This window comes from Xyrauchen texanus, chromosome 1, assembly GCF_025860055.1.
Source record: "Xyrauchen texanus isolate HMW12.3.18 chromosome 1, RBS_HiC_50CHRs, whole genome shotgun sequence".
NCBI lineage: Eukaryota > Metazoa > Chordata > Actinopteri > Cypriniformes > Catostomidae > Xyrauchen > Xyrauchen texanus.
Window position 1 is genome coordinate 10,789,312 of NC_068276.1, and position 13,802 is coordinate 10,803,113.

The 13,802-nt window shown below is 41.3% G+C and overlaps 1 protein-coding gene across 5 annotated transcripts in view; it reads left to right on the forward strand.

The window, feature by feature from the left end:
• arnt2 (aryl-hydrocarbon receptor nuclear translocator 2) overlaps window positions 1-13,802 on the forward strand; it is a 146,052-nt gene that overhangs the window by 60,355 nt on the left and 71,895 nt on the right. For all 5 annotated transcript variants that reach the window (XM_052144219.1, XM_052144298.1, XM_052144359.1 and 2 more), the window contains 2 exons: window positions 7,388-7,453; window positions 9,247-9,332. In XM_052144219.1, coding sequence (XP_052000179.1) covers window positions 7,388-7,453; window positions 9,247-9,332 — 152 coding nt within the window. The remainder of the gene's footprint in view (window positions 1-7,387; window positions 7,454-9,246; window positions 9,333-13,802) is intronic.

Sequence of the window (13,802 nt, forward strand, 5' to 3'; positions counted from 1 at the left end):
TCCTCCAAGCGGACCTTCTGTGGGAGTGGGATGAGGAAAGTAGGCATCCAGAGGCGGTTGCAGACATACGGAGTGCTACGGACCTCGCCCTCCAGCTACCAAAGCTGCAGCCCAACCTATAGGGAAGTGCATGGCCGCTGACTGTGACCGAGAGACATCTGTGGTTAACGCTAGCCGACATGGGAGAAGCAGAGAGCTCTACGTTCCTCAACGCACCGCTCTGTCCATCCGGTCTCTTCGGCTCCGCGGTGAGTGGTATCATTGAACGGTTTTCAGAGGTCCAAAAAGCCACACAAGCCATGAATCTCTTTCTGCCTCGTCGCGCTAGCTCCTCTGCAGGCCGCTCACGTGATCAGCCTCCTGCACAAGCCTCTTCACAGCGCCCAGCTCAACAATCTCAGACTTCTCAGCGTCGACAGGGCGGCCGCCCTCGAGCGCGCTCAGACAGCCGCCGCAGACCGCCGCCCCCCCGCGGGCCTCGATCTAAGGTAATGCTGAAACCCGAGCAGCCGAAGTCTTCCTAACTTTGTTGAACAAACGACGGCTCAGTCCCGCCGCGGCTGGACCACCGTCAAAGCTTTGCCCCCTGTCAGTCCCCTTCTCTCAGGCTACTAGAGTGGTGAATTTAGCAGCCAACAAGCCGGTGACACTGCCCGCTTGCCTGCACTCAAACGCCGTTTTCACGGCGACCCAAATAAATCTTGTAAAGAGCAAACATGTCTTATGTGTAGAAAATGTGCCCACAACCCAGTGTTCAGCCCCTACACACAAGCATAACACATCCCGTGCCCCTATCAGAGCACGCTCTCATAAAGCGATTCACGAACCGCTCGAGCGTCAGAGTCAATGAAGGCGCCCACAAATGCGTCGGCGTGCCCATTCTCTGGCAGCTCTGTCACACGACCAGCCCTATGTGTAGAAAATGTGCCCACAATCCAGTGTTCACCTCTACACACAAGCACTGCATGTCTCGTGTCCCCACCAGAGCACGCTCACATAAAGCGGTTATGAACCGCTCGAGCGCTAGAGTCAATAAATGCGCCCACGAATACGTCGCGACGCCCATTCTCTGCCCGCTCTGTTACACGGCCAGCAAACATTCCTCTGTGTGTAAGTCCCGTGCCCATGACTATGCTTGCGCATCACGTAACAGATGTGACTCTTTCCCCATTCATTCCAATCGGAAGTCACTCACAAAACAGCCTGTTCATGCTATCTGCGAGCAATCATGCATAAACACACTAAACGCAGCTCACACATTTTGTTCAGTGCTCTGTGTGCGGCAATCAGAGCGAATTGGCCATTCACCCTCTAGCGTTACGCTTCAAAGCGTGGGAAGCTATTCCAGGGATATCCAAGTGGGTGTTAAGCACAATACAACAGGGCTATTTGCTACAGTTCGATCGCCGCCCTCCTCGCTTCAGAGCGTGCTCGAAACCACTGTGAACACGGAAGCAGCGTGCATGCTTCGTTCAGAAATAGCAAGCCTTCTGTGCAAAAGGGCCATAGAGAAAGTGCCACCCTCTCTGAGCTGAGTCGGGGCTTTACAGCCGTTATTTTCTTGTTCCCAAGAAAGACGGCGGCCTCAGACCCATATTAGATCTCAGGGTTTTGAACAAGGTGCTTGCAAAAAGACCGTTCAAAATGCTTACAATCAGGAAACTCCTCGCGCATGTGCGCCAGGGGACTGGTTTATGTCTCTCGATCTGAAAGATGCATACTTTCAGATTCAGATAAATCCCGTCACAGGCCATTCTTGAGATTCGCCTTCGACGGCCAGGTTTATCAATACACCGTCCTTCCGTTCGGCCTGTCTTTAGCACCCCGTACTTTCACGAAGTGCATGGATGCGGCGCTCGCACCCATGCGGAGTCAGGGTTTGCGAATTTTTAACTATTTGGACGACTGGCTGATTATGGCACAGTCACATATGGAGCTTCTGTCTCACAGAGCAGTTCTCCTCAGTCATCTGAACAGTTTGGGCCTTGCAGTCAATTGGACCAAGAGCTCACTACAGCCCAGTCAGACCATTTCCTTCCTTGGAATAGAACTAGACTCCGTGGCAATGACGGCTCGCTTATCTACACAGCGTGCGCGCCGTGTTCAGCGACTAGCCGCATTTTTTCAGATGAACAGCCTCACGCCTCTGAAGAAATTCCAGAGAGTGCTAGGTTACATGGCCTCAGCCGCAGCAGTACTTCAGCTGGGTTTACTGCACATGCGCCCGCTTCAGCATTGGCTAAACACCAGCGTCTCGCCGGGCTTGGGCCACAGGCCGCCAGCCCATCAAGGTGACTCAGACCTGTATATCAGCTCTGCAGCCCTGGACAGTGGCCGAATGGTATCAGCAGGGAGTGACAATGGGAGCTGTATCTCGCCGAAAAGTCATCTCGACAGGCGCGTCCAACACGGGTTGGGGCGCGGTCTGCGAGGGCTCTCCGGTTTTCGGCCTATGGTCAGTTCAGGAAAAGCTCCTTCACATAAATTGTCTGGAAATGATAGCGGTCGAGTACGCGCTCGTGCACTTTCTCCCGGTCATTCAGGGTCACCACGTCCTGGTCCGTTCGGACAACAGATCTGTGGTATCCTACCTAAACCGTCAGGGCGGTGTCAGATCCAGGAACCTCTTCCATCTGACGAAACGCATACTGAGTTGGTCCCAGTGCCACCTGCGCTCGCTGAGGGCGACGCGCGTGCCAGGCCACCTGAGCGACGGCCCGGACAGACTGTCCAGAGACAATATTCCCCAGGAGAATGGTCCCTGCACGCTCAAACAGTCCAGACGTTATGGCACCTATTCGGCAGAGCAGAGATAGACCTCTTTGCGTCCAAAGAGAACTCTCACTGCCCAATATTTTTCTCGAAGCGAGGACGCGCTGGCCCAGGACTGGCCCAGGTGCCCGCTTTACGCCTTCCCTCCCGTCTCGCTATTGCCACAGGTAATGCAGAGGATCAGGGAAATGCGTCACTCGGTGCTCCTCATAGCCCCACGTTGGGAGAATCAGACATGGTTCCCGGAGCTTACGCAGCTGTCACTGACAGCGCCGTGGACCATCCCAGTGAGAGCAGATCTCCTCTCTCAAGCTCGCGGCACAATCTGGCATCCCCACCCAGAGCGCTGGGCGCTGCATGCGTGGGTGATCAACGACTACCCGTCGCTCTGCCAGAAGGAGTAATAAACACCATCATACACGCTAGAGCCCCTTCCACGAGAAGACTCTATGCGTCAAAATGGTCTGTGTTCTCAAAATGGTGCACCGACAGAGACCTGGACCCGCGGACATGTGGGGTGTCGTCGCTGCTCAGTATTCCTACAAGAGCTGCTGGATAAGGGCAGATCCCCATCCACGCTCAAAGTGTATGTGGCGGCCGTTGCGGCGTTCAGCTGCACGGTCAGTCATGGGGTAAAAGCGAGCTGGTCATCCGCTTCCTCAGGGAGCTAGAAGGATGAACCCCTGCACCCCCATCGGTTCCTATCTGGGATCTTTCTATAGTTCTCGAAACTATGAAAGCCCCCTTCGAACCACTTCAATCCGTGGATTTGAAATACCTTTCACTCAAAACCGTTTTTCTGACTGCCCTGTCATCAGTCAAACGTGTGGGAGACCTTCACGCGCTGTCTGTCAGCGCTGCGTGTCTTGAGTTTGGACCAAGTGACTCCAAGGTCATTTTAAAGCCTAGACACGGCTATGTTCCCAAGGTGATCGGTACTCCTTTCAGAGCACAGGTCATTTCCCTATCGGCACTGCCAACACCCGATAGCGAACGCAACGCCAATCTCCTTTGCCCGGTCAGAGCACTGAGATTGTATACTGCGCGCTCCGCCGCTTTCAGACGCTCTGAGCAGCTTTTTGTTTCGTTCGGAGGGCGCACCAAAGGTCTCGCCGCCTCGAAATAGACACTATCTAGATGGATAGTGGACGCTATTGCTGCTGCATACGCGTCAAAAGACCTGCCATGCCCGTTGGGCATTAGGGCTCACTCCACTAGAGGCATGGCATCCTCGTGGGCATGGTCCAGCGGGATTTCCATTCATGACATATGTTTTGGCAGCGGGATGGACTTCCCCCTCCACCTTTGTCAGATTTTACAATATGGAAGTGCCCGCTCTGCAGGCAAAACTGCTAGCGGTTTAATACGCTACAGCTCCCCTGGTGAGCTGCAATGATGGGTCACATTCCACACAGACCGGCACTGCCGCTCTGTCGTTCCCTTCCCACTATGTGCTTATGTATTACACAATCAATGACCCGCATTCTTGCCGGCCAAATATTATTTCCCCACTCATAAGGGCTCCCCCGGGTCCCCCCTTAATTCCCTGGGGCTCATACAGTGGATGCTTGGCGCGACGGCGTTGACAATGGGTTCCCGTAAGCGTAAGCTAGCTTACGCATATACGAGAGAACCTCTCGTAAGAGAACGTATCGGTTACCTAACGTAACCTCGGTTCTCTCTAGATGAGGAACAGTATTGCGTAGCCGGCCGTGCTTCGCGCCACGGCGACTTTTCAGCTTCAGTCAATGAAAACCAGGGTTCCAGCCTACGAACTACGCTTATATGCACTCTAGTCACGGCCATTTTGGCGGGCTTTGATGCAGTGAGCGCGCGGACGCCTCTCATTGGATGCGAGTTCGCCCAAGCTCGTCTATAGGCTGCAGCAGTTGCCGCAGAGCAACCTATGAGCTCGCTAGATAGCCCGCTCAAGGTCTGCAGCTGCCGCACTGCGTTGACAATGGATACAAAAATTAAGGATAATTTTTTGGCTTCAATATCTCAGAAAAGATGAATCTTTCCCATAGCATAAGCTACCGAGAACCGAGGTTACGTTAGGTAACCGATACGTTTTCATTGAAAATGTTCTTTTGAAAAGGTCTATAGTTATCAGCAGATGAAAACAACACTATGACAAGAAAATTATATCATAATGCATGATAAGGCTCCTTATGTCAGCACATAAAAATGAGAGTTGGCAACAGTTGCTAAAAATGTGTTCATGTTTAATGATTTCTATTTGGGAGAGTTTTTTCAAAATGAAATTGTATGTTGGCAGATGATTGCATCTTTTTTCAAAACATAATCAACATTCTTAACACCACACAGTTCTTAAGCATAATGTATTTCATGTAATCCCTTACCTTAATTCTACTAGCCATCATGACCCAACTTTGAAGGATGCTTCATTAAGTCACAGAACACTAGCGTTGTGAACCAAAAACACACATACAGTTCATTTTCATACCATGCATTCATGGACAATAATCAACCTTTTTGACAGAGAACTAAGGGAAGAGCCAGTTTGCATTGCCAGGTCAAAATAAAGTGATTTTGAAAGGGATGAACAGCTCAAGTTTGAACAGATGTTAAATATTTGGCCCTGCAACAATGTCAGGTCTCTAGTCACTCATATAGTTTGTACGATAGCAGGCTGATGCTTTGATTAACATCACCATAGTTTAGATAGTTTTAGGTGTCAAATGTAGCAACAAATGTGCAACTGTAGAACAAATAGATCATAACTAGTGTACAAGAACTAGAATTGTATTTACGTAGAATATTCAGTTGTTGCACTACAAATAATTATTATCCATCACTTGGACTGGGTTTATTTTTATTGTCATATTTGTTTTAATTTCCCTGATAATTCCATTTGTGTATTTATATGTAATATAATCTTGATATAGCCTATATTAACATTTCCAATTATTAAAAAATGACAATGCGCAACCAGAGACTTTTTTACCTGGGAGTAGCTCTACCCTAAGTAGTAACCCAGCTAACATGTATGGTATGTTATTTATGTTTAATAGCAATACTTTAAGCCAACATAATTTTTCAAGCCATATTCTGTACTGAAAACGAATTATAAACGAGTAAACTCGTTCCCTCAATTGAAATGAGTATCTCTAAAACTTATGTAATGATGTTCAATTAACTTGTTCATATAGAATTAACTTAACAATTGAATTTAAAGTAACTAGATGCAAGTAGACAACTCAGATTTGCTATTTAAATATTTTGTTTCTACTGTTGTTAATACATTTTAATTGAATTTATTCAATTTTAGATCAAGATTATAACTGATTCTGGGTCAGTCGTTAAATAAACATCATTCTCCACAGAAAAGCATATGCCTGTCCTTCAGTTGCAATTTGACCAAAAGAGACACAGATCACCCTAATGATGACATCACACGAAATAACTATTTGCGACAAATCAACATAAATAATACTACAAAAGGGTTAAAACGTCTGTTAATTCTTAATAACACTATTTAAATACCTCCATATGTTCCCTTTGACTAAGGAAACATAATTAAATAATTCAAGTGCAAGGCATTGTGGGTATTCCCCATAGGCTCAAATTTTCACACAATCGTTTGAGTTATTAACACTTAAAATCTTAAATCTATGGATTATTTAGATAAATAAGTTCAATTAATTTAAATATTGTAGTTATGTTTTAATTAACATTTTAAGACAACTAATTCCAGTAATGACAACTTAAGGGTTTGCAGTGTATATTTTATTAAAGGAATTACTAAGAATACCAAAAAGCAGAGACTAAGGCCGGGTTTCCCAATAATGTTGCATTTTAAGCTTTTACGATCATCTTAACCAATCGCTGATTGTTTTACGATGGAGTAAAACCTGTTTCCCAAACCAGCACGTAGATCGCTCGCTATAAAGCTGAACTTAAGGGCTTGGTTACGGGAGCTGTACAGTCCAAAGGTGCTGAAACTTGGGCCAGAATATGTCCAGAGGTTTGTTTTCTCAACAGGAGAATAATGTGGAAAAACTAACAAACATGGAAGTTGTTTGTAACATTGACGAGATGCCAAAATGTATGAACTATTACAGAATTTACTAAAATAAATAATGATTGCTTTTTTAAGAAGTGGTTTCAGATGTATTGGTGCTCAACCTCATAGAGATTAATGGAATTGACACAATACATTTGTGTAATGTGATTGTACGCTATATGAATCCTAAGGGGCTCTCACGTAGCCTAAAGTTTTGTTACTTTGACTGGAAACTGAGCAAATGCACCCAGAACAGGATTAAAATGATGGGCATCAGTATTGAACTACTCTTAGACCTATCTAAATATCAATAGATCAGCTCATTAGTAACATTAGTTAATAAACTGTGAAAGATGCCAGAAAGATACTTTTAAGTTGCACTTAATGGACTAAGCTCTTGTTAATTTACAAACATTTTTACGTACAACTTAGATAACGATGCTTTTGGGAAACATGCCATAGAGATATGTGCCACTTAAGTGCTAGTAAAGTAGTACTTAGTGCTTCGGGTTCATTGAGTTTGTATGCCTGGCCTTTTGTGATGATAAAATGACGTCTATGATTGTGATTTCTTGAATGTCTCTTTAGGTGTGGCAACGCACCACTGGATCATATCTCACTGAATCGGTTGTCCAGCATGAGAAAGAGATACAGGTATGAATACTCTCTCTTTCCCTTAATTTCTTTCTCATTTATCTATGAAGTTTTTTTCCTGACTGCAGGAGAAAAACATGCATGAAAAAATATTATTTGAAAGAAAACCAAAAGCCCTCTAATTCAAAACAGAGCTCTGATGATGGGTTGTGATCATGACATATCTATTGGAATAACATTGCAGTATTAAGTGTTACTAATTAATTTGGCATGTTTTGCCGTACATTTACTTATTTAAAAATGTCGCTAAATAGGTAAGAACATATATTGGTATTAAACTGTAAAAGTGCAGCTTACCTTAAAATTCAGAAATCTCATTTAAAGGGATAGTTCACCCAAAAATGAAAATTCTCTCATTATGTACTCACTCTCATGCCATCCCAGATGTGTATGACTTTATTCTGCTGAAAACAAATTAAGATTTTCAGAAGAATATCTCAGCTGTGTTAGTCCATACAATGCAAGTGAATGGTGATCAGACCTTTTGTAGCTCCAAAAATCACATAAAGGATATATAGCTATAAGCGATATAATAGGTGTGGGTGAGAAATAGATCAGAATTTAAATATTTATCTACTCTAAATCTCCGCTTTAACTTTTACATCTGAAAGTCACATGTGGTGACTGTTTAGTTTCACTTTCACATCTGAAAGTGAAAGTTAAAGTGGAGATTTAAAGAAAAAAAGGACTTAAATGTTGTTCTTTTTCTCACCCACACCTATTAAATCACTTCTGAAGATATGGATGTAAACTCTGGAGTCTTATGCATTACTTCTATGTTCCTTTTATGTGATTTTTGGAGCTACAAAGGTCTGATCACCTTTCACTTGCATTTTATGGACCCACAGAGCTGAGATTTTCTTCTAAAAAATGTTTATTTGTGTTCAACAGAAGAAAGAAAGTCATACACATCTGGGATGGCATGAGAGTGAGTACATAATAAGAGAATTTTCATTTTTGGGTGAACTACTACTTTAATATAACCGAATCAGCCTTACTACAGTATATTAGGTAACACAAATGAAAGTAATTTTTAGGGTCAGATCAGGTAGAAATAGCTCTTAAGGTAACAACTGCAACTTAAGAACATCTAAAGTTCGAGGAAATATCAGCTGAAGATTAGGAACAGACTGTGCTTGTTTCATTTTCCACAGCATCACAACTGATTGACGTGTCGAAAAGCCTTTTGTGACATCTGACCTATAGAACCCTTTCCTGACACAAAATCGATTAAGTTTGTGAATTCCTTATCTGGGGAGTCAAATGGAATCACATAATTCCTAGAAGTCGTTCCTGAGAATGTAACACCAATGTTCCCATTCCATACTCCATTAATATGCCCTTTGAACCCTTATGTTTAAGCCCCTGGCCACCTCTAAGCGCCATGCATGATCTCTGTCTGCAGGAAATTTTATGCGATGCATGTTTTGTGTGCTGTGACAGCTCTGGAATGCAGAAATCTCCTCTTCCAGGAACATCTGTGTGAGAAAGTACATTTCAAATGTCTAATTGATACATGTGTCTTGTGCTTTTATGCAAAAAAGGCCTGTCAGGCAGTTCACAAAACACACAGGTAAAAAAACAGCAAAATACAGATGTGGACTGATGGAGTCATGCTGTTGTTTTGGTGTGATGCAAAAGGGGAACATTTTGCTATGGTCCATGCTGGGTTTCCAAATAAGTTCTGCAGAACGGAATCCTTATTTGACCTGAATGCTGACTTATAAGTACTAAACACAAGTACCAGACATGTTTTGTTTGTTTTATTCTTTGTTTTTCTACTTCACACACAGGAATGGTCTGGGACCGTCAAAAGAGGGGGAGGCGCAGTACTCTGTTGTGCACTGTACTGGCTACATCAAGGCCTGGCCGCCAGCGGGTACTAACAGCCATGCACAAACACACTCAATACCAGCTGACATCTCTTTCAATTCAGCCTCTGAATCTGAGAGATACAAGGACACAAAAACAGAGAAATGAATACACAAACATAACAGCATTGGGTAGTAACAAAAAGTAGCAATTTTACACTGCAAACATTCATATTCTGTCTCTCAAAAGATACAAATTATTAGTATATCTGCCTTATTTTCCGTAAAAAACACCTAAAGGAAAATAAAAACAGTCAGATTAATAAGCAAAACTGCATGGGATATTAAGGCTTGTTTTTAGGGAATGTATCTCGAATATGGGATCATTTTGTCTTTTTAATTTTGTGGTTAAAGACAAAATACTCTTTTGCTTATAAGGTACATTTTTCATGTTTTAGGATGTCTTTCATATGTCAAAACTTCAAAGTGCTGAAGAAATACATATAATATAGCTGTAAAAATTCATGTGTTAACACATACGATTAATTTAAAACATTTAACGTGTTAATTGTCCTAATCGCTATTAACGTATTTACTCCGTGTGAGTTCTGAAGACTGGTTGAGATAGAACCTTTGCGATATGTCAGGCCGGGATCATTACACTGATGTACACACCACAAACACACACAACAGGGATTCAATGATCAAATGATGGAGAAAGGACCTCTGAAACATATATTTTGTACAAAGCATACTAAAGTAGGACCTGCAAAAAGCTGCATTCACACGACTCGTTGTAGAAAATAATCGGCATCTCCCTGGCGCCATTTTGCGCATCCGTCTTAACGGATCATTTGGATAAAGTATAATTTACACGGGCAGTGCAGCTTTAAAAGCAAAACTTGTGCAATTCAATACGGCACGAATCATGTGAATTCAACTTCAATATGAGAAGTAGAATATTTCACCCAAAAATGAAAATTCTCTCATCGTTTAATTATGTACCTTATGTCATCCCTGATGTGTATGACTTTCTTTTATCTGCTGAACTCAAATGAAGATTTGTAGAAAAATATTTCAGCTCTGTGGGTCCATACAATGCAAGTGAATGGGTACCAAATCTTTTAACCTCCAACAATCACATAAATCAGCATAAAAGTAATCCATAAGACTCCAGTGGTTAAATCAATGACTCAGAAGCTAAATTATAGGTGTTGGTGAGAAACAGTTCAATATTGAATTCCTTTTTTTACTCTAAATTCTCCTCCCTGCTTAGTCAATCTCCACTTTCACATTCTTCTTTTGTTTTTGGTGATTCACGTTCTTCATGCATATCGCCCCCTACTGGGTAGGGAGAAGAATTTCTAGCAATAGAAGGACTTAAAGGAATAGTTCACTCAAAAATGAAAATTAATTATTCATTTTCTCAGCTTCATGCTATTCGAGATGTGTATGACTTTCTTTCTTCTGCAGAACACAAATTAGATAAGAGTATCTCAGCTCTGTTGGTCCATACAATGCAAGTGAATGGTGACCAGATCTTTGAAGGTCCAAAAGTTACAACCTCAATTTAAAAAAAGTTATCCATAATACCTTCAGAAGTGATTTGATTATAAGAAATTATATATGTAAATAATTGTATTTACATTTAAGCTAAATTAATATATTTGTTACTGTTTTAATAACACTTACTATTAAGCAATTATTACTTAATATATAGGTCATAATTGACAAATTGCTAACTAAGCATTTTGCTTGACCTAATCTAAAGTGAGAACTGTGTATGCTTAATTACACATGTATTAATGATCCATTACTCTGAAAATTTGGCCCTGAAATAAACATCTCCTTAGCATCTCAATCACAAAGGCTCAAAACAGACACTAAACACCTTAACCCATCACTTTTGAAGCGTACAACACGAGAACTGGATATTTCTTAAATGAAAGCGCAGGCTGATGTTGTTTAATAATCAGACTAGGACACATGTACAACACACTTACAAGATCAATGGAAGATGGGTTCTACTCATCATAGGAGCTATGCTGTCCATTACAGTCCAGTACAGGCGTCGGAACCATCGTCAGCCGTCCATGCAGCATATCTTTGTTTGTGTGTGCAACATAGGAATTCCTGGCACTGTTTTGACTCCTTTAAACATTAGCTCTTGGTTTGTTCTCAAACTACCACCATATATATAAATAAACATAAATCCAGCGAGCACATTAAGCCCAGCAGCCAGCATTGTTTTGGATGTTTGGCAAGTTCCGTCACAAAATATACATCATAAAAGCTGTCCAATCAGGTTGTGAACTTATCCTTATGCCTTTTGTTTTGTAGCTTTAGGTTCGGTGTTAAAAATCCAGTGTGAATGTCAAGCGAACCAGGCCTAAATATATCCTTTTCTTTTTGGTCCGGAACAACAGACCCAAAAGAACCGAACTAGAAGTAGTGACATTACCATTTGGCCATACTTACTGTTGAACCATGTTAATAAATGTTTAATTATACATATATAATTCTCTCTTTAGGTTACGCAAAACACTTAGCTAGCCATTAGTAAGTGCTTTATTGCGACCTTTATTAAGCATTAATTGATTTAATAGTAAGTGTAAACATTAATATACACATTAAGCAGGAATGTTTATCCAATTCTTTATTAACTATGAATTTATGCTTTCTTAATTTTCTCATAAACACTTCTTTACCACTGGTTTGCATCAACTAAAATACATCAGTTAGGTATGAATATCAAATTGTTTATTAAGGATAAACAAAATTATTGAACTGCCTATATATCAACTTATTAATCAATAATAAATAATTTTCTAAAGTGAATAGAAACAAATACAATTCTATTTATATGTAGCTTTTAATCTATTAATAATGTAGGAACAATAATGTGTAAATTATCATAAACAAATGCTTTACAAATACTTTATACCGTGTAGTTATTATAAAATGTTACCGACTTATTTATTGATCTGTTTCTCACCCACACCTAACATATTGCTTCAGAAGACATGGGTTTAACCAGGGCCGGTTCTTGACATTTGGAGGCCCTAGGCAAAATTGATGGTGGAGGCCCCCCGCCATGCCCTCCTCCCCTCCACCTTTCAGAATTCACGAGTTCACACTTACATCAAATTAAATAGAGTAAAGATTATGCGTATTTGGCATGCTGTCCAGGGGAGGGCTCCAGGCTCTGAATTTTGGCCAGATTTACACAGTATTACATTGGATTGCATTGTATTTTGGATTGTGTTGTTTACGTCCAATAAGAGATTATTAAAAATCAAAGTGAGGAGATGGGGGTGGTGGAGGGATGCTGATAAACTGTCAATGAACAGAGGTTCACTGCAGTATATATATACCTGTTATCTCGTTGATTATCTGAATGTGCTCCCCCCGAACTTTGTTATTAAAACATCATTTAATACAAAAGACTTGAAAACAAATATGATTCCTAACCATTTTATTTATACAAAACCTGTTATCAGTATTTTTATATTTTTACTTAAATGTGCATATTAATGTAACTTTAATTAAGGTAAACAAAAAAAAATCATCTGAAAAGTCATCTTTTTTTTTTTAGCAGTCAGGAAGTTTTTTGCAGTAATTTGTTCAGTAATTTATTTATGGTAACACACTAACCCACTATTTGGGATAATGAACAGTTTTGTTTTTGATAGACTAAATATAGTCATATTAGGTATGTATTGTAGAGAAATACCTTATGATACACAAATCAGCTGCTAGTGGACGTGAAAAGACAAGTTCATTTCGTCAACTGTAATTGTGTGCTTATTCATATGCTTAAGATTGTATACAGTATTTATGATTGGAAAACGAAAAAAATGAAGTCTATTATGGTCTATAGTCTATTATGATAGACTAGAGCAGTTAATGTAGGCTAAACATCTGCGTTTTAGAAGATATACAGACTGTTTTAAAACATAATAAACAATGCTTTAGTATAGTGCTTATAGTCTTTGACTGACAAACTTGACTTTTTCTGTAGTATTTTGCGAGTCAGCTCCTGACTAGGGCTGGAAATCGATTCTAAAAGAATCGATTCCTTGATTCAGAGGCGTTAGGAATCAAGATTCTATTCCACAGGTTGTAATCGATTCCATCGAGGAGAATCGACTCCTTTGTAAGATTCAGTTCAACAGTTAATCATGAAATCGCCTCTATCTCTCCAACAGTGACTGGAAGTCTGATTCATTTCCGCGAATCAGACTCTTTCGGTTCATTTAGAACGTATTTCTTTTTTCTAACAAAAGTCTGCATTGTAGCTACGTACGCTCGGTTTCAAAGTGTCAGAAGCGAATTCAGTCCAGCAACGGTGCTCGCGCTCTTTTGGACTGGAAATAACCATCAAATGATCTATCTCAAAATGACGCTGATCGTTAGAATCAGTTTATTTTTTACAATACATTACAATCACTCAATAATAGATGATACCTGAATCACGAGCTGCACTTTCTTTGCGTGCCTGCTTAGCCTTACGCTTAGCAGCCCCTGAAGGATGAGTT